Consider the following 22,342-nt stretch of genomic DNA (forward strand, 5'->3'; position numbering starts at 1 on the left):
CAACCCTTCAGAGCTCTTGAGCTTTTAAATGACATCTCTCATTTACAATTTTAGTCCTTCTTTTATAAGGTGGTGGTTACTGCTCTTACGTGTTATTTTAATAGTGTTTTATTGTTTTCACATTATTACTACGTAATTGTATGATGAGTTCTAGTTTATTGCGTAATTTGCTTTTTAAGTGTGCTTTTATGTTTGAACTTTTGCATCCTTTTTTTTTTTTTTGTAAGCTGCTTTGGGTCCCTTTGGGGAGAAAAGCGAGATAAAAGTACAATGAATGAATGAAATGTTTTAAGGCTGTTGAAAAAAAAGCCATGTGCACTATTGTCCCAAGTCTTTAGGATGAAGGTGTGGTGATGTCATGTTTGAATACAACATTCAATACATTTTTAAAAACGTAGAAAAATGCTTGTAGAAAACTAACATGCGAAGGCAAATTCTAGCTTAGCAGCTCCCTTTCATACTAGTTACCTATCTGCAGGGAGATTTTATTTTAAATATGAGAGAGCATTCGAACACTGACTTCTCACCTCCTTCCTCAATTCTGAAGTATTACTTTTCCAGCAGGGCAACATTTTATGCTTTTCCTGAATGTTTAGATTCTCTTAGATTCTGCAGTATCAGATCCACTTAACTGAAGCGAAAAATAATCTCATCAGGCAAGTTTCTAAAGATTAAGCACCCAAACAGTACATCTCTGTTATACCACTCATGTCCTCATTTGTAATTTTCTGAATACTGCCAGTTATGCTCTAACTTTCCAATGTGTGCCTTTGTTTGGACTTCTTTTAAAAAATTGGGATATTCTCAAAATGAAGATAGTTCTATTTATACTGCTCTGAAACCTGAGAATCCAGAAACATAAATGGCATGTTGATTACGGAGCATGAACACAAATAAAAAGGGGAAAAAACTTGCTCAAATGTATGCAAATATAGGAACAAACAAGATGAAGGGCAAATTACTGTAGATGGGACATGGGTTGGTTACTTGATGCCTTGTGCTAGATTTTGAACTTTTTATGTGAGAAATCTTGGAAATAAGAGATGGTAAAATCTTTTTTCCCCACGGGTAGGAGAGTTAGAGCCCAATCCTGAGGTCCACGGCATGGCTCCATGCCACGGACCACAGCTGCAAACATGCCGTAAGGCACGTTTGTGGGGCTTGCCGCTGGCCTCCCACTGGAGCTAGCCCAGCGCCAGCCGGAGCTAGCCGGAGCTGGGCTAGCATGTGGTGGTGGCCCGGGTTCCATGGCTCGGTGGTTGCCTGGACCGGGAGGTGGGGGCGTGGCCAGGGGCATGGGGGAGGAATTCCAGGGAGGAGGGAGGCCGGCAGGAGGCATGCCAGGGGGCAGGCGGGAGGCGTGTCGGGGGGAGGGAGAGAGGCGGATCCGCAGAGCTGAGCTCCACAGGATCCCAGGCGCTCGTGCAAGATTGCGTGCCCTACACGAGCGCCTTTACTTTAGTGCCGACCTTTAGCCCTATTGTGGGGCTGCTTCCCTTACTCAGGAAAAAGGGATGAATGTCCCCTTCTCCTGAGGTGCCTTCCGCGGTAGTGCAGGAGGCGCAGGATCCGGCAGGAGCCCTCCACGGAGCCGCCAAGGCTGGCAGCTCGGGATTGAGCTGTTATACAAGCACCATGCAATTACTGAAACCGGTTTGGGCTCACCTATGAAAGGCTATTTTGTGAAGGCTCTTGGGTGAACACTGTGAGCCTTGATGACAATTTGATATCTTCTATTCTTATAATTCCATATATCCCTGATTTTACTAGCCTACACTCCCAATGAAGTCAATAAGCAGAATTGAAGGTATACAGCCCAATGCTCTGTATGTTCATTCCAAAGTAAGCCTCATGAATCTCACTTCCATGAAAAAGCGCATGGGGATCGTAGCCTTAGATCGTATGTATGTCAGGAAAGGAACTTGTTGCTTCCAAACCATGCTGAGCAGATCACTGGCAATTAATTAAAGAGCAGTAGAAACTGTATGTAATATCAATCTTATATTAAACTAAAATGTAAAGGTGAAATAGGATAAATATTTATTCATTTTTCAAACTGGAGCACTAAAAAAAGAATAGCTTTTTTAGTAAAATTATTTCACCCTTATTAAATTCAAGTAACGCTCAGGATGTTGAAATTTTTTTTTAATGTTTTCTTTTATATATGTTATTGTAATTTGTCTGAATTTGTCCCTGGAGTTTTTCATTTTGTCTTTCAGTACATTGGGCAACATCAATACTACATTTCAAATATGATCAACCGATTATGTGCATCAGTGGCAGATGGCAAATTACTTTCAGTTCAACACAGAAGACTGACACTCTCAGAGGAGCCAGATCTTCACAGTAAATTGGTTCTTTGTTATGCGATGATGACACGCAGTTACTGCTTTACAGACAGAACAGAACAGAAGGGCAACAGACGTACAGACCACTCCACTTAGAATGAGCAAAGATCACAATGGAACTGCCTGAACTGGAGAAAATAGAACAAGTATTCTTCCATAGCTAGCAAACTAGCAGCCAAATCCTATGCTTTGCTCTGCAGTAGTAGTGGAGAACAGGATCCAACACTGAGTACAGTGTACAAGTACCAGTAAAGACAGTGGTTCCCAACCCCCTGCCCCTTTAAGACAGTGATTTTCAACCTTTTTTGTCTCATGGAACACTGACGAGGTTCTAAAATTGTCAAGATACACCATCCGTTTTTTGATAATTGACAAGGAACACCATGCTGTTGGTGAGGGGCTCACATCCCCCAATGATCCTACTAATAAATGACCCTCCCCCAGACTCCTTTTTTTATGCCTTACAAGGCATTCTAAGGCCCAGGGAAGCCTCTGGAAATGGTCATTTTGAGCCATGCAGAAGCTTTGAGTAGATTCATGCAGTCCCTGTGGGGCTCAGAAAAGCCTTTGCATGCGAGGGGAGCAGAGCTTCCCGCCTCCAGAGGGGGCATGCAGGGGAAGTGCATGGGGGCCCACAGATCCAATCAGCCATTAACTGAAACTGCAGATACGGGATACATGGATACGGGCCCCCCCCCCTGCATTTTTCAACTATTATATTTTTATAATGAAACAATCACATTTTTAAAGATGAACTAGTACAACTGAATTTGAGACACAATGACGTAATTAGTTCACTCTTCTCTAAATCAGACTAGAGTTTTCCTGAAAAACATTTTGACTCTTTCTTTGCAGCATTTTTATTTCATAAAATTATGTACAAACCTCCCCTACCCTTCTTTGATACCTTTATAGTTTCGCTAGGCACTCCAGGCTCTGGAACTTTATTCAAATAAGTGGTCAAATCTTGATCAACATGCTCAAACACTAGTGTTAGTTTTGTCTCTCGGTCTGTTCGGGACACTGTGCATACATCGAACAACCTAAGTAGAGAGGGAAAAAAACAGAAATGCTAAGCAATGGATGAAAACCAACAAAGGGGCAATTTGAAGACACACACACCTGTACCTCTACATAAAAGATACACATCTTCATAAAAGATGAAATGCAACAGATCTTGACAAATCCCATTACAGAATGCACAGCTCATCAGAGGGTATTGGGACAGAGCATATTGGGACAGCCAATGTTTCTAAATCTATAAGTTGCTTACCATCCAATGAAACCCAAACATTTTTTGTATTGTATTATACCTTTTGAACACATGAGAACAATAATACAACTAACATGTGCACTTGGTGAGGCTTTTGATACACACACACACACACACACACACACACACACAGTAAACAGCAGCCCTTCATGGCATACATGATGCTTTTGGAATCAGGCTCTTTCAAGAACAGTTTGAGATGCAGCACAGATGAGCAGCACAGTTTGAGATGCAGCACAGCACAAAAGCCCTTCCCCCAGAGCATGCACTAGTCTTGACTGGTGCTCAAAAACATTATCTGGATCATGACACAATCTGCACGTGGTCACTGAAAGAACTAGAAAGAACATTGCGACTGGAGGCAAAACATGCACTGATTTGTAGGTGGACATTAGGTTTGTAACATGGCTATACAATGCATATTTATTTTATACACTCTGAAAATGATGCCCAGGTTATTCTCAATTTATACAGAGTTAATGTTCTTGCAAGACTGCATGTATATAAAAAATGTGCAAATGAAAACGGTTTTCCTATTCATTGTTTCATAGGAAACGATGGGTTTGGTATGGGTTAGGGCAGTGTTTCTCAACGTTTGTCCTTCCTGGTACAACTTCACATGGTTCACCTATTCAAAGTACCACCAGAAGTAACTGGCAATACTGGCAAGTTATTTCTGGTTTGGGAGGCCAGATGTGATGCAATGTGACAAACACTAGTAAGAACCTCAAGGTGGACGGAAGGGCTTTTCTGAGCATGGAGCCTAGCCTCCTATCGCTGTTTGTTGTGTCACACTCCTGATCTCACAGCCAGGCAGCAGGTGTCCAGGACTCCCATGAGTACCACCAGACACCACCACAAGTACCACTGATGGTACTGATGCCACAGGTTGAGAAACACTGGGTTAGGGGAAAAGTCAGCAAGCACTCAAGCTGATGACTGGTGATTACAGAGGGAGGCTACTGGAAGCGGACCAGTGAGATTGCCAATGGGATGACTCATAGACAAACAGACACACACCTTTCTTCAGAAATACTGAAGGACACATTCTAACATAGGTGGAGAGGGGGCTTGGCATTCACTTCCTTTGACTTTCAGAGTCTCTCGCTAGGCTCTTCCTTTCTGTCACACTAGCAGGATCAGCTGCCCCTCCTGCCCCACCTGCTGAAACATCTTGGGCTAGCTCCAGAAGTCCAGGTACAGCTTTCAGATTGTACCAGCCCCTTCCAAATATAGCACACCCCTGGTTGATGATCATTCTCCCCCCACCCATCTCCTACTTGCTGGTTCAGAGGCAACAACAGATTTCCTGCCAATTCAAAGTAGGAGAAGAAAGATACAAATCCTCTCACTACTGTGATTCTCAATTTAGCTCCAGCACTTACAACCACTAGGGAAGTGCAGTGCAAACCAACTGCCTTTCCTCTTTCCAACAGAGGAAGAGAGTGGAAGGAAAGCCCTGATGAGCAGCTTAGGGTTCCACATCTCCTTTGCTATTTGGCTAAGGAGGTGAAAAAAACCTGCATTTTCCTTCTTTCCTGTACATTCAGCATTCATTCAAAATGAGTAGCTTGCCCCCTTATCGTCAACAAGCCATTTCAACAAGGCCGTGTAATTAGCACTTCCAGTCTTAATTTGCGAATTCCGCTATTTCAAAAAATAAGCAAATTAAGACCATGTAAATCTACAGCTATCAGTGCTACGTTATCACGACAGTAATGCACAACACCTTTATTTTATAATTAATTTATTGCACAACACCTTAATTTTGGAACAGTTTATTTCCTATCCAGTGCAGAGTGTACCTTTCAGTTAAAGCAGCCATTCTCAATGGGGCCATATGGCTCCCGGGGAGCCCTTGCACAACTGAACAGGGCCACAGACTGAAAACTATGAGAAGGGGATTTAATGTTTATCTGAACACGTTGTATCCTTCTTCAATGGGGGGCTTTGGAACCAGAGAAGAACTCCTAAGAAGTCATAGCAAAAAAAAAAAAAGTTTGAGAATGGTTGATTAAACAACATTCACTGGGATTTGATGGTAATAATAATGCTATGGAAATATTATATGAAAATTTTTTTGTTTTTACATTCCTAGATGAAAAGGGTGTAAAAAAATTAATCCCTGACAACTCAGCTAAGGAAGCAACATAATGGCAAAAGGAAAGGAATCCAACAAAAGTAGTGAGCTGCTGTTTCTAAATCTAGATCATCTGTCCTAGACATCCATTCTTCCCAGGCTCCACTTTCAACTGCCTGCTACCTACTGTAACCTCTCTCTCTCTCTCTCTTGAAGATACCATCTAGGTCTTGTTAGCAGGTTACACATATTATACTACCAGAGCGGTCACAATGCAGTTAAGAAAAATGCTTGCCTTTGTCTAGAACTGTTTCATCTTCAGATATCAAAGAGTTTTACAAATTGGGTTAATGCTACTATCCTTAAAAACAAAGAGTTGAACCAGCCTGTAAGCGGAAGCCCTGTAATGATTAAAATATTAATCTGCCATTTCAGAGATTACCTGGGTTAAGGACAGAAGTCTCAATTAACTTTGAGCTGAATGGGGGCTTCAAGCACTATATACATATAACTTCTCACACCAAGTGATTTACTTGTGAATGTAGTGTAACATTCCTTCTGAGAAGCTATTACCTGTGAGCTTTCTCTTCCAACATTTCACTCTTCATGTGACTAAACCACTTATGTGAACAGATCTTTGTGTGGATGACCTTGTTCAAATAATGCATGAATTCAAACCATGCTTTAGCACAGTGGTTCTCAAATTGGTGGGTCCTCTTAAGAGGAGTGGCCCAGAAATGGCTGCAGCGATGGCGCCAAGCAATCGCATTTCCGCCATGATCAATGGTCTTGTAAACCTACCGGGGGGGGGGGGAGTGCCAGTTATCTGGAGGGTGCAGGGAGCCTGTAGGCCTCCCCTCCGCTCCAAACTGCTCTCTTCTGTGATCGCGACCCAGTTTTGTGATCACAACCCTATACAGGTAGCCATCTACATAAGTACAGGTTAGTTTCTGGAGATCTGCACTTAATGAAACATTATTTGATGTAAACACAATTGTGAGCAACTTTCAACCGTGTTGAAAAACAGTATAGAAATATTTATTTCAATAAACAATCTACAAAATAGATAATTCACATTACTAAATGGACACTCTGTGGTAACCCTGCTTTTTTGTTCTTTAATGCACAAAATGAGCTAAGGAGCAGTTTAGATGGGAGAGGGTCTACATTTGCATTAGTGGCATTTTATAACTTGCATTTTACAACAGTTACAGTTTGCATTTGCATTTGTATTAGTTGGAGGGAAACAGGAGTACAATCCTATTAAGTACTGTACTGGTTCACCTTTACCCACCACTTCTGCATCTCAGAAATGGAGTGTCTCTCTCCATCTCAGAAACTAGTGCTATTGCACCTACATGAAAACATCAGAGCAGATGGAGTAAACCTGTGCGAAAGCGCAATGCGGCTATTCTTGAGTTGGGACAACCTTAAGTCAGGGTCCTTAAGTACCATAAGTTTAAAAAAAAACAGTCCACCACTTTGCAAACATAATATCCATCTTCCAAACAAGAGAAACCTATTGTAGGCTTAACTATGCTTGCTCACATTTCTCTCCCCTATTAGATATTCCTACAGTACAGTATCCTTAGATTGTCTTAGAGAAGGGAATTGAACGTAGCTAGATGGCTTCTGCATGGCAAAGTCACTTTATGTTACAGTTATCAAGGTTAAATTCCCTGATATCCGACTGGGGTTTTAATAACCTGCAATGTATTTATACAAGTCACCCACCCTGGCACATACAAACACAGAGGAGCCAGACAGGTCTAAAATCTGGACATAAACATTGGAAAATATTTCCAACTGTATGTTTCTGTAGAACAACATTTACTTAATTTTTTAAACACCTTTTTTTGCCAAGTATTTAATACATTGGCAAAGGTACTCTTTTGCCTAATGCAATATTTTAACAAGATTCTACTGTGCAGAGGAGGGTGAACCCCATCAACATTCTGTACACCTTTTAGAGAGCAATAAAATGCTTATGACAGCCAGGTCTCTTGGTTGGCAAGGGCTATACGCATCTGGCTCCTGACTGTATCTTGCTATTAATGTGGGGAAGACTGAATTGTTACTGCTTTTATGTATTTATCATTGTATATTTTTAGAGGTGTTTTTTTCCTGATAAATAACACAGGATTCCAACCTAAGTCTTACTGAACACAGTGGGTTTACTTCTAAGTAAAATAACTGTTTTCAAACACCTCTATTTATGATATAATTGCTGTGAATTGCTTTGGGTAGTATAAAATTAGAAAAGTGATATTGATTCGAAAAATAAATAAAACTATGACCTATTTTAAGTTTGATACTATTATGTGCCTGGCAAGTAAGCAGGTAATGATTTATCCTGGGAAACAATCTGTAGTTGGATTATTTCAGTGGCTGATTTCCCTCCACCCCCATCCCGCTGAATATTTCATGCACTTGTTTCAGAACCTGGATGAGAAAGATAGTCTAAAAATCCAAGGGCACAATCCACCAGGCAGCTCTCCAGTGCAAGTTCCATTCCAATGAATGAGAGCGAGCCAGAACATGCTAGTTCAAAAGGGCTTGCACAAGGGAAGTACCCAGTGAATTATGTCCTGAACACTACAGGTATAACCTAATTATCCACGGATTTTCTTACGGTTTTATCTCAACAGGACGAGAAGGGCCCTTTCAATTAAAGGAAAAAAGTCATTTAACAACAGCCTCGTTAATGCAAGAGAAGGCAGCCGGCTGACAATCCATCAATCGTTCTCTCTACAGGCACTTAGAACAGCTTCACTCCAAGGCAAGTGACCCCTCCTTTCCCCCTGAGCACGTGAAAGAAAGATAATAACTTTGCTCTGGGTGAAGGGAGGGGTCGCTGGCTCGGAGTGAAGCCTTTCTAAGCACCTGGAGAGAGACTGATTGATGGATTGTCTGCCTAATGACTCTGTCTTACATCACAAAGGTCAGCAAGGCTGTTTTTAAATTGCCTAGCAAAGGGACATTATTTTTAAAATGGATTTGCTTTAATGCAATTTTTGCCATCCACTTGAGTTCTGGGAACAGAACCTTCGCGAATAACAAGACTCAACCTGTATTGTTCAATAAGAAATAGCACTCAGAGTCACTGTTCAACTTAGCTGAAATCAAGCTGCTATTCCTAACACCTATTTGATTCTCTGGTAGAGAGACTTCTGGTAGAATGATAAGGCAGTCAACATTTGATTTCATAGTCTACGAGGCATTGTGGGAGCACAGATGCATGCATTCTGGTCTATATATGGGGATATTTTATATTTCCGTAATTAATAATTACTAATTATGCATTACCCTGTCATTCAAAACAACATTTTGTAGCCAGGACTTAGCACAAACCTTTTTTCAGGTATATATTAAAAAAGAAATGTGAAATAGCCAATTGCATATATGATGGACAGTCATCTCCATACTGCAGCAGCATTTTTTCTAGTTTCAACCAAAAAACAACCAATGGCAACCCAGCCATCCTCTCTGGAGAGAAAGGCTAGCAGTAGTGTAGGTACGGGGGGGCACAGCACTAAATTTAGCAGGGTACAAAAGCAAGATAAGGGGGGCAAGCAAGATAAGGAGGCAGGGCAGCTTGCAGTTAGAGGGGACAACTCAGCAAACATTAACAGGAAGCAGGAAACACGTTCGCTGAGTCGTCCCCTCTAGTTGCAGGCTGCCCTACCTGCTTGTCTTGCTATGAGCTTTCTGCTTATAGCATCTAGTTAAAGCAAGTACATGATTCCTTCGCATGCCTATAAACAACATAAACAAAGGTAATTGGTAGGGGGTGGGGGAACTGTGGATAACCAGCTCTGCTGATACTGAGGTCCACCAGTACTCACTATGGAATGGGTGGCTGGCTCTTGCATTTACCCTTCAGTCTTAGTCTGAACACAACTATCCTATGTTCCAACCACAGATGCTATTTTGACCACCTTCACGTAGAACACGTATCGGGACTAGACACTAGTTTCCACATTCATGGGAGTTGCTACAAGATCAAAACTATAACAACTAGCACTCTCACTTCCAAATACTTCCAGAAGAAGCAGAAAAGAGCCTGTAAGAAAATCCTTCTTGCTGGGGATGTGACTACTTTGTTATTGACTTACTTTTTATGTCCTTGTATGTATGAATCCATACAAACATATGTCTATAACAGTTGCCTGCTAAGTTAAGAATAAAAACTTACTCAGTTTCCCCCCCAGCCAGTTTCTGCTTATTTTTTCTTTGTAGCAAGCTAGAGCATGTGAAACTTTAGTTTAAAGGGTTACCATTGTGTGCAGAAATAAAGAGAAGTGAATCCAAATTAATACAAGATTCCCATACTGAATGCTCTCTAAATACAACCTATTGTGTATCTTCATTATTTACAATGACTAAAGTAAAATGGCCAAGAGAAAACTCATCAATGACAAATGCAGGTGCAGACTTCAGGCAGATTTCTTGGTAGTAGCAAGGAATCAAGAGAGCTAGATTTACTGATAGAAAGGCTAAATGCATTCCTAGGATTTCAAATGTTTAGGAATTCAAGATCCCAGAAGAAAAAGTTGGGTTCACTTGAACTTTCTTTCTCTTGACCCAGTCTACTCCCTCTCCCCACCCTCTGGAATTCTTGCCCCTGTTCTTTACTTCAACACATCATTTCCTTTCTTCTTTCCTTGTTATATGGCCATCCATGTTGCTGTGATAGCAAAATCACAAAAAAGAGGGCACCTGTATGGAGAACTGTAGTAGTTTCCTGTATAATGAATGGAGTTTTATATTGGTTCTTCTTTCTCCCAAACCTTGGAGAATGTGTTGCCAGTGCCCCCAAATCATGCACTGCCTCACACAGCCCAATCCCACTGTCAGACTGTGCTAGCAGAACTTGTGTTCAAAATGTGATGCGCTATAGACTGCCACCAGGATGCTGCCAGAAATGGAGGATAGGGCTGGTCGAGAGGCAGCAGCCTTCCTAGATTCTCTGCTGCTGGTAAATCAGCAGCAGGGGTGAGGAGGATCAGGACATTCCATGGGGTGGGGGAAGGGGGTGGATCTAGTGGTCATGCTGTGTGCTGGATCTTATCCCCTTTAAAAAAAATCTCCCAGCTCCTTTTCCCTCCTTGGACATATGCCACCAAAATAGGTGGTGTATATCTAAGGAGACCCACAGGAAACTCCAAAGTTTGCACAACCTTAAGGAAATAATATTTTTACTTACTTGCCGTTTGCCTTCACATTGCCCAGGTCAATTGTTGTCTTGTGAGTTCCCTGGGTATTTGATGGGCCACTGTGAGATACAGGAGGATGGACTAGATGGGCCTATGGCCTGATCCAGCAGGGCTGTTCTTGAGCCCTCCCACCATAGGATGCAGCATGCACCTTTTTGGTGTAGCTCAGATTGGGACCTCAGTTGCGTTTCCTATGGCTCATTCCTAGATGTCTACATTCATCCTTATCCATTCAATTTTAAAACATTTTTTATCCCACATTCCTTGCCTCAGGGCAATCCAGGGCAACCTTCAAATCAAAATTAATGAACAATAACATTAAACTCAATATACACAATATGAAGGCGGCACCAAAACAAAAAATCCAAATCAAAGACCATTCAAGCAATACCATCATAACCTTCATTTCCCCAGCAACAGCAGAACAAAAAGTCAGGTTTTAACCAACCTCCTAATGGAGTGCAGGATAGTAGCCTACTGAACCTCATCAAGGAGGGGTCAGTACTGCCCCCTAAAATGCCTGGTTCTTGATGGATGCCTATGGATGGCAAAGGTATCCAAAACGTGGTCTGATTTGAAGATAGGTGCATGTGGAGAGGCAACTACTGGAAGAGATGATCCTACTGGGAGTAAGCTCTATTGAATACAATGGGACTTACTTCTGAGTAGGAATGCATATGATTGTGCTATAAAGATCACAACTCAGCACCAAGAATTGAGTCCACCAATTAAATTCATGAAGAATTGGGGTGATGTGAACCCACTGAGCACCCTCTGATGCCCGTATGCCTGGTCTTGATTCATGATGGGCAGGCCTTGGGCACACAGGTGATTGGTCATAACAACCCAAATATCCTGTCCCCATGCACAGTAAATTCTGTAAAGCCTAGCAGAGAGAGCAGTACAGTATTATCTATACTGGGTTTTAAGATCAGGGTTTTTCCTAGCCCAGGATTAAGCCTTGAACTTTCTGCATGCAAAGTAAGTGCTATCACTGGGTTATGCCCTATCTCCTATTCTGGGATCCCACCTACACAGGCTAATTAAATCATATGCTACAGAGGGCCAGAAACTTCCATTTCAGACTGCAGTTTGGGGATTCTTTAAATGCTTTCCCCCTGTAAAACACACACACACACACACACACACACACACAAAACAACCCCACACATGTGGAAAACACATGAAAGAGAACTCTAGATATTCTCCCCTAATACGCTATTTTACCATCGTTAGCAAAGTTTTGATGCAATGGAACATTTAAACATGCATCTAAAACCTGCAGTCTGCTATGAACAGTCTCAGAAACTCAGACTTGTATGACTGGGCAGATCAGGTCTGAGCCAGTTCATCTCTCTTGGATGAATGAGTCATCACAGATTAATCACCAAAGATTAATTACCAAATATAATTAATCGGTAGAGCTTGTTGCTACAAGATGTTGCGATGGTCACTAGCTTTGATGGCTTTAAAAGGGATCAGACAAATTCACAGACTATAGTTCTATCAAAGTCTACTAGTCATGATGGTTCTGCGCTATCTCTGGGTTCAGTAGTACTATGCCTCTGTTTTCCACAGCTGCAGAGCAGCCACAGTAGGAGAGAAGTATGCCTTTCTCTTCTGTTAGTGGACTTCCCAGAGGCAGTAGATTGCCACTATAGAAAACAGATACTGAACTAGTTGGCCTTTGGGCCTGATCTATTTGCAGTGGTTCTCAAACTTTTAGAACCGGGACCCACTTTTTAGAATGAGAATATGTCGGAACCCACCTGAAGTGATGTCATGACCAGAAGTGACATCATCAAGCAGGAAAATTTATAACAATCCTAGACTGCAATCTTTCCCACACTAACCCAGGAGAAAGCCCCATCGACTATCATTGTTAAAAACATATACATAGTAGCCTGTTCAAAGTACAGAGCTGTAACATTTCCCCAGATGCAGTCACATACCATGGTAGCATCAAGTTGAATATATTAAAAACAAAATATTGAAATGAATGGGGACCCACCTGAAATGGGCTTGCGACCCACCTAGCGGGTCCTGACCCACAGTTTGAGAAACACTGTATTAGGACTTTTCTTACTATCTATCAGCCACTGCGCATACACTTTCTAATAGAGTTGGTTCACACATTCAGCTGCCATTCAGTTAAGTGCTGGGCAATCAAGTGATGAGAAAGAAAGTGATATGTAAATGTGGAACAGACCCGTATGCCAATGCACAGGTCATCACATCTGCATCAGCAGAGTAGTTATATACATTTTAAAGACTTATGAGGTGCCTTTCCCTTGTGACCCCCGGTGCTCACGGCAGCCTCCAACATATTTAAAAGCATAAATACAATAAAAACATAATAAGCAGGAAAAGATAGCAGGAAAACACAATATAACAGCATGGCAGAAGAAACAGCACCCAATAACAATAACAAAGGAAGCTAAACCAAAAAGGCAAGGTGAAACAGGAAAGTGTTTAGACTAATGATTTTCAATCAGTGTGCCATGGCACTTTGGTGCATTGCAAATGATTCGCAGGTATGCTGCAGGGGTTTGGGGGGAAGGTCATTTAGTAGTAGGGCCATTGAGAAATGTGAGCTACCCACCGGCAGTACAGTGTGCCTTGTCAATTGTCAAAAAACTGGTGGTGTGCCTTGACAATTTTAGTGCCTTGTCAGTGTGCCATAAGGTTGAAAAGCATTGGTTTAGAACCTGCCAGATTGCCAACAGGGATGGTAAGGTTCTCAGCTATAAAGGAAGGGAGTTCTACAATTGTGGTAGTGCTATGGAAAAGGTCTCACTACCAACCTAGCTTCAGTTGCTGGCAGCACTCAAAAGGCCCCCCCCCCCCATGACTTTAAGGGACTGGCCATCTCAAATGGGACAAGGTGGTCTCTAAGGTAGCCCAGTCCCAAGCTGTATGGGGCTTTCAAAGTCAAAACTAGCACTTTGAATTGTGCCCAGAACTGAACTGGCAGCCAACGTAGCTGTAGGAGCAACAGTACAAACTGCCAAAGTCCCATGAGGACACTGGAAAGATTCCCTTTGGTCGATGGTGTCAAACTACTGCCGAGAGGTCCAGCAGGACCAACAGGAACGAATTCACCTTGACTTGTCCCGCAGTGATCAAGGCTGTTTCTATCCCACAGCCAGCCCTGAAGCCAGACTGAAAGGGGTCCAGATAATCTCGTCCATCCATGAGATTCTGGAGCTAAGACACCACTACCCACTTGATTACCTGGCCCAGAAACAGGAGGTTTGAGGCTGGTCAGTAATTCTCCAGTATGGTAGAGTCTAGGGAGGGTTTCTTCCAAAGGAGGTGAATTTATGACCCTCTCCATCCATTCCACCACTCCCCATCACTCAGCCAGAAATTGTACACAGTCCTAAAGACTTGCATGCAAACAGTATAGGGTTCACAGAATCATGCTGGTGGCTCTACAAATTATACTTTTGTTTTGTTCCTATGTTGGTGTTGAGAAGAGAGAGTTCCTCTGAAAATGAAGTAAACAGTTAAGGATCAAGGCCAACCCAGTAAGGTCAGCCCAGGCAAGCTTTCAGCACACATCTTTGCCTTCAGTCATTCCTGACCCAGAGCACCAAGTCCTCCTTCCCTGAACCTCTTTGGGGATCAAATTGTCCTGCCTGCCAAACTCTACTGTGGTTTTGGGATGTTGACAAATGTCTGGTAAGGACTGAGCTGAAACCACCAAACTAATTTTCACTTCCACAGTTTGTGCCCAAGAGTTGTAAAGGCCAGTACCTTATTAACGTACCATGTCACCAGTCCTGTAAAAGGTTTCATTGTTAGGAATATTACTTCAAGGAAACAGTGCCCGATAAGATGTTCTTTCCACCCTTCCCTCTTGCTTTTTCAGTACATCACTTTATTTTCCAGACATGTCAGTTTTTCTTAATCATTTCTGTCTGGCTACGTAATTTTTTTCTTTTTTTAATAGTCTAGGAGAAGTATGCCTAGTGACACGTCAATATCACCAAGACTTTTTATAAGAGGCAGTCTGCCATATTCAAAGAATATTATTACAGAATCTAACCAATTCTCCAAATGGTTCTACTTTTTTACTCAGCCATCTCAATCTATTAAACTCTCTTCTTCAATTGAGCTGGCATAAACTGTGAATCAATGGCACACCAGCAAGCCCTGCCATCACACTGACATGCTTCCAAAGCCCTCTGCTCACATATATGATGGGTATATGCAACCTCCTGGTTTCAGAAGTAGGCTACCTTAAAATGCCACATGCAAGGGAGTTGCCAGAGGATGCAGTTACCTTGTTGTCCTATGTACTCCCTGAGTCATCTGGTAGGCCACTGTGAGATACAGGAAGCTGGACTATATGGGTCTTTGCCCTGATCCAGTAGGTCTCTTCTTATGTTCTTATATGTTCTCCCTCCATGTGCTCCAATACACACTTCCAGTAACATCTGAAGAGGGTTTTTTTTTTTTTTAATTCAATAAAGCTACAGTTGATCTCTGATTTTTTAAAAAAGATCTCTGATCTAGAAAAAGGAATTACAATTAGGGAATTTTTCTCCAATGGCCATGAGACTAAGAGCCCAATCCTATCCAACTTTCCAGCCCTGGTGCAACCACAATACAGCCCCAAGGTAAGGCAACAAATGTTCCCATACCTTAAGGAAGCCTCTGTGATTGCCTCCCCACCAAAGGATGCAGTGCATGCCCCATTGGCACAGCTGCACCGCTACTGGAAAATTGGATAGGATGGGGCCCTAAACTGCCTACGTAGGCAACAAGAAAACAGTCTTTTCAATTTTAAAAAATAAAATTAAATTAAATGAAGCTAAATGAAGTGTAGTGATGCAGCACTTTCATGACTAAGCTATAAAAAAACTGGAACAAGTTTTCTTAAGGTGTGAATTGACAGTTATTATTATGGAACTCCCTCCTACAAGAAGTGGGGTTGATGTCCACTCTGATTTTGCATTTTTTATTTCAGCTGGCTTTCTTGCTTGTGGTCAGTTAAGGGTTTCTATCTGCTGCTCCTAGTATTATTGATTTATTGCATTTTTAATTGTATTCACTGCTGTTAGCTGCCTTATATACGTCCCTAATGGAAAAGGAAAGCACAGGACGTTGATTTTAAAAATAAATACATATTAGTTTTCTAAAAAATATTTTTGTGGAAATGTGGTATACAAAAGTTCACAGTGGTTTACATGGAAAAAGTTGTATATTTTCTTGTTACTTTTACTTCAGAGCTTGAAATGAACCATCTTAAAAGAGTACATCACAAAATCTCTCTTCCAAAAGCCTGTTGCTGACACTTTCACACCTGATCTTCATTCTTTTTTTAGCTACAAAGACCAAAGATTACTTTTGTTAACTTAAACCACTTGAATTAATTTTTGCATGCTATAAAAACAGAAACAAAAAACCCTGTGTTTTATGCATATTTAACTTTTAAAAATTCCACTGAAACCATTTCATTGCTCAGTTCATTTGTGTCCCTTTCTGCTCTTTCCCCCCATTACTAGTCAGTACTTTCCCAACTCCTACTGCCAAGCAAAAATGAAAGCAGTCTTAGTGAAGAAATGATTGAGGTGGCTTGCTCTAATCAAATTAAACCAGCCAAATGTTTCTTTCAAAGGTAGCTGTCTACTCAGCAGCTGTATGCAAACTACCGGATCAAATGTGGGAAAAAAATAGATGTAGAATCCTCACCCCCACCCCCATCCCATTTACATTACAGGTCTGGCTTCAAAGATGGAAAGAAACCATCAGCAGAACTAAGCACAGCATTCACACAACGCTTGGAGAAATGTGCTAGTTTAGGAAACATCCAGTGGCACTGCCGGTATACAACATGAAGATTTTTAAAGGGGGAATTCTCAGAACTATTAAACAGCCACAAATGCTTTTGAGTCATTTAGCTCAGTGAGTTTCATCGGTGGTGGTTTGTCCGCCTATATCATGAATACCTAATACTTTGAGCGAGGTAACAACAGTCTGACAGTCTCTTCATTCTGTTCTTCTCACTTGCAAACCACTCAGCAAGGCTGTGGTTGGATTTTTCTAATAAGATTCAATCTAAAAAAATGATTCATTTGTATCTTACATAATCAAACACGGGGAATTCTTGCAACAAGATGGCCACATGCACTGGGTCCGTTTTCTTTTCCTACTGTGCTTGCTTCACAAGCTACAACTTCTCCAAGGATTGTCCAATTGAATTTTAAAGCTAAAAGTTACTTTTGAAAGTTTTTATGAACACAACAACATCAATGCTCATGCCAGGTTCCTTCCCCCATTAATAGATGGATACTGTGCAAGTTCAATTCTGAGTAAACTGTGCATGAAACAACACATGAATTAAGGGTTGGTCTATGTGTAACCTCTCCCATATGCTGGAAATGAATTCCAGTGTGGTAACATCTCCACAACAATCTTTTGTCTCCTTATTACAGACCCACTGAGTGCAATTCTGAGTAAAATCTGGCCACAGTAACCCATGCTTTGGTTACATCTCAACTGGATTATTGCAACACATTCTACACGGGACTGCCCTTGACAAGCATTCAGAAACTTGCAACTGGTTCAGAATGCTACAACCAGGCTGCTGATGAGGACTGCATCAGGAAAACATACTACAGAGCACACGAGGGAGCATGTTTGGGATGGAGGTGTGGTCTGGAGGTAGAGCTGTCACCTTGCCTGAAAAACCTAAGCAGGATCAGCTTGGGTCTTACTTTGGATGGGTGACTAGAAGCTGCTGGCTAGAAATGAAGGGATGTGGAGAAATCACCCAGCAAGAAATGGATAACATCCTGAGTACCTGCCTGCCTATGCAAACTGTGTTGAGTCTTGTAGAAGATTATATGAGAAAGGCTCCTCCTAAGGAGGAGGCATGTGGGGAGGGGAGGAAGGATCCAATCTGTGGTTAACTGAAATTGCAGATACAGGATCCACAGATATGGGGGCCCTCCTGCACATACTACTCTGGGAGCATTCCCTATTGAACTCAGTGGGGTTTACTTCTGAGTAGACATGCATAGGATTGCACTGTAACATGTTTAAGGCCTGTTCCCTGGAAACCAGAACCTGTGATAGTTAGCTGACAAACCTTTGAGTTTTGACCATATGAAGATTTCTTTTCAAAAGTTTTTCTCATAGGAAAACTTAAAACAGAAGAACTCCATTCTCCATGGAAACTGACAAAACAGTTTTACTATAAATAGCAAGAGCTTTACGGCTCAAATACATAGCACTTAAAAATGATACCAGTGCTTAGTTAAAACATTATAAAATATAATAAGGAACACATTTATGTGAATAGTTTATCTAGGCATAGGGATGTCTTCTTCAGGGTCAGGAAAAAGACTTAAGAACTTAATTATACATGAATTCTCTGCCCTCCTAAACCCACATGTATATTTTTAAACCATGTGTTTATCATTGCTTCAAAATGAACGGGTTTAACGTACAGGACAAAATAAGCTTTGTATGCTGACAAATTGATTTTTTGAAATAATAATTAATGTCTCATTTAATTTTAAGAAAGCAAATCTGTATCTTAGGAAACATTATACATAAAAACAATACAATCGGATGGCTAGAAAAATAGGCAGACTGATAGATCTATTCTTAATGGTGTCACACTTCTTTTATGGCAAATAATCAGCATAATCACCTCAAATTTTAAGAATCCTTGTAAATACTGTGATACCAAAGTACAAGTTTCTGTCACTGGGTATCATCTATTAACTATTAAAAGAAAAGGCTTTTGTAACTCACTGTTTTTTTTATGGTTAAGTATTATCTCTTGGGCTTGAATCTCACATTACACATATGACAACTGCATCTGGACTATACCACTTCAGACTACAAGTGGGAGCTCACTCTATTCTCCCATAAAAAACACCCCTATACACAGAAAACTAGCAAGTCGGGGACCAGACAAAAAAAAAAAGGCTTTCATCTTACATCTAGTTTATTGAGTGCCTTTTGTTTGACACAGCCTTCAGTTATGTGCACCCCAACTACAATCTGAAGTGGCAGTCCAAGCGCAGGTTTGTAACCTCAGTTGGTCTTTCTGAGAACTGGGCTGAAGCTTCATGCACAGCGTGATACTGCTCCTTACTGCATCCATTTTGACAGTAAGTTTAAGTTCTGATGGCTCCATAAGTATTTAAGTATCTCCAGGGCACAAGTTACCTTACAGCCCAGTCCTATCCGCTTTGTGAACTACTATGGCCCAAAAGTGGTAAGTACGTACAGGTGTGCCCCCGGAACTTCAGGGGTTATGTTCCAGAACCCCATGCAGTAAAGCGAAACCACAGATACAGGCAAACACCTCCCACCCTCTGGGGCTGAGGGGAGCTCCACTCCTCTTGCCTCTGGGGTGGATGAGAGGGATCTGTGGACCCGATCCACAGATAACAGAATACAGAGCCCCCCTGTATTCTCTAACAACAACAACGTCCTTTGCCAGCCCATGGCATGCAGTGCCACCGTCAGAGAGCATGCTAAATGCTATACTGCGACCAAACAGCTTGGGAGAGGCAAACAAAAATCTTTTTAAGTACCTCTCTCTGGGCTGCCTGGCCTACAATGGATCTCCTCAGATCTGCATCAGCTTCTAAAGAGCCCCAAGGGGCATGTCAGACTGAGAAAAGGGGGATAGGATCTTGGTGTCTGCCTCTGCTGCTGAAACCTTCCCCCTCAAGTTTGGCCAAGTTCCCACCCCAATCTTCCCCCAAACCGCCCCTGCTGCCACATTACCCACTCCACGGAGGTGTCTGGGAGCTGCTGGTGCATGTGTGGGGTCTCCAGCCATTTGCGCCGGTGGCTCTGAAGCGCACAATGGCAGTACAGCTTTTGTACAGCTGGAACAGGGTCTATACTGACATATTGTAAGATTCATCAGCATAAGCCTACCATTGGTCCAGGTTGTTAATGGCTGATTGGAGAGAAATACTGATCTACATAAGAGCTGGAGTAATGTATCAATTCCTATACAACTCCAGTTTCAATAGACATGGTGGGAAAACTCATAAAAGGAGAAAAAATAGGTTCTCTGGAATACCAATCCTTGGGCTACAAGTCTAATCCTAAGAAAAGCATACACAGTTATGTCCCACTAAAACTAGTGAGATTTAAGAATTTAATTGTGCATTTAAATTCCATTGATATCAGTAAGACATAGGCACACTTCTCTTTCCCTGGACTGCACCCTAAACTAAAGAAGATCAAGAAGACATTGACAAGCGTGTTAGGAATGCAGTAGAGCAGTCTTATCATTGATCTGACATCTTCTGTGGGGGTGAGAAGCTTGTCTAAACAAACTGGAATGGGTGCAATTCTAAACTGGAATGAATGCAAACTTTAGATACAATTCACTGCCTAAATAATGAGTGTCCTATCCTCAATGACTATCTTCCTTGATGGGAATAGTCCTTTACTGTTCCAAAGTATAAGCCATTAGTTTTGGGTGAGTCAATGACCAGAAGGAACATTTCAAACTGGATCTATGATGGGCACATGGACCACGTCATGAAAACACAGACCTAGATATAACAAAATGAAGGTACATACAAGTAACAATAATACACAGGAAGTCATGGATGCTACATTTACGTTTGCTAAGTAAAACATGTAAATAAAGAAAGCCCATGCTAGCATTCTTTGAAATGCTCTTTATAAAATGTTCAGGATGATGGTATTTGTCTTGAATAAAATGAGGACAGTGTCATACAGATGTCCCCCTGTATCCGTGGGTCCCTATCCACAGTTTGGCTTATCTGTGGTTCTCAAATCCCCATGCCCAGCACGCATGCCTCATCTCTCTCTGTTTCCAAACACTTTGCAAAAGGGATCTTTTTCTTCCTTTTACTTTGGAATCGGAAGCAGACAGTAAGAACCTAGACTTGTAGCAGCTAGAGGAACACTACAGGAGCCGATTGTGAGAATGCTAATAGGAAGTGGACAGCAGAAGACTTTCTGTTAGCATTCCCACAATCACCTCCTGTAGCGTTTCTCTAGCTGCTACAAGTCTAGATTCTTGCTGCTTCCTATTGGAAGGAAGAAAGGAAGAAAAAGTTCCCGCTTGCAAAACGTTTGCAAACGATGAGATATGAGTCATGAGTGCCATGGGAGGGATTTGAGTAGGGTTTACTTCTATCTGTGATTTTGGATATCCACGGTAGCAGCAGTAACCTATCCTCTGTGGATACCGGGTGCACATGTATGCATTTCACACTCTTGATAGAATCATGTTAATCAATTGTCACAATTCTATAAATGGACTAACTAGTGGCATACCTAGTGTATTTGACACCTGGGGCAGACTACTCGGATCACCATGCCCTTGGGCACTCATAGCCATGGGTAGGCTTAGACTTTACAAAGAGATTTCCCTCCTCCCCACGGAGACTAGAGCTATTGGCCATTCAAAACAAAGCGTAGACCTGGCCTCTTCTCCAAGATACCCCAAGTGCGATCAGGTCTACCCCATGTTTAAAGTAAAAGGTAGCCCTGGGATTGCATTTAAACTAACACCTGAAGAAAAGAGGCATGTGATGCAGACACCCAGGATGGACGACCATCTGTCCGTCCGTCCCCTGGCATGCCACCGGGATTAACCAAGTAGCAAATACAAGACAAGAAGAGATGTTAGCAGGAGGTCTGGTCTAGAGGGTAGAGCCTCCATTTGCCTGAAGATTAACATCCACAAGGTCGCCAGTTCGAGGCCACCGGCACCGTGCGACCTTGAAGCAGCTGGCAAGCTGCAGCTAAGCTGTTCCATCTGCTCGGAGCGTGGGAGGATGGAGGCCAGAATGTTAAACCAGATCGGAGTGTAACATCTTGAATGTGGTGGTTCTTGAAAGAGAGAACCTTCTTTCAATTTGTAAAAATCCCTGCGTGGATTTAATAAGCCTGCCTGTGTAAACCGCCTTGAATAAAGTCTTGAATAAAGACCAAGAAAGGCGGTATATAAATACTGTATATTATATTATTATTATATTATGTTATGCATCAGTGTCTTTTTATACAAAAGTCTTATATATAAATCTTGCAGACCTACGAATATCCACCAACACAACATGAATATCTGCTTTAGCCTTATGCAGACAACAGGAAGTGCTGCAGTAGAAAATCTATACGAACTACAGACAACAGTAACCATAAGGAATTCAAAGTTCAACATCTGTGCAGGAAGGAATAGGAAAACTCACCAGAGTAACAATTAACTTCAAAAAAGAGAACACCACAAAATGAAGACATTAGAAGATAATTAAAGGGACACAAAAAGGAACACTACCACTTAAGATTCTCACTACAGAAGTATTCTCCAAATACTACAGCCGCCCCCCCCCCCCCCCCCAGAATACCAGCATGGACAAATTTAAGTGGGCAAGGACATAGTTAGATCAAGCAGACAGGTGAAAGA

The 22,342-nt window shown here is 41.8% G+C and overlaps 1 protein-coding gene across 1 annotated transcript in view; it reads right to left on the reverse strand.

Annotated features, from left to right (window-relative positions):
* The window catches only part of CDK6 (cyclin dependent kinase 6), a 93,080-nt gene that overhangs the window by 60,994 nt on the left and 9,744 nt on the right, over positions 1-22,342 (reverse strand). Inside the window, exon 2 of the mRNA XM_066627579.1 lies at positions 3,256-3,391. Within this exon, the coding sequence (XP_066483676.1) occupies positions 3,256-3,391 (136 nt within the window). The remainder of the gene's footprint in view (positions 1-3,255; positions 3,392-22,342) is intronic.

The sequence above is a fragment of the Tiliqua scincoides genome, chromosome 5 (assembly GCF_035046505.1).
Source record: "Tiliqua scincoides isolate rTilSci1 chromosome 5, rTilSci1.hap2, whole genome shotgun sequence".
Taxonomy (NCBI): Eukaryota; Metazoa; Chordata; class Lepidosauria; order Squamata; family Scincidae; genus Tiliqua; species Tiliqua scincoides.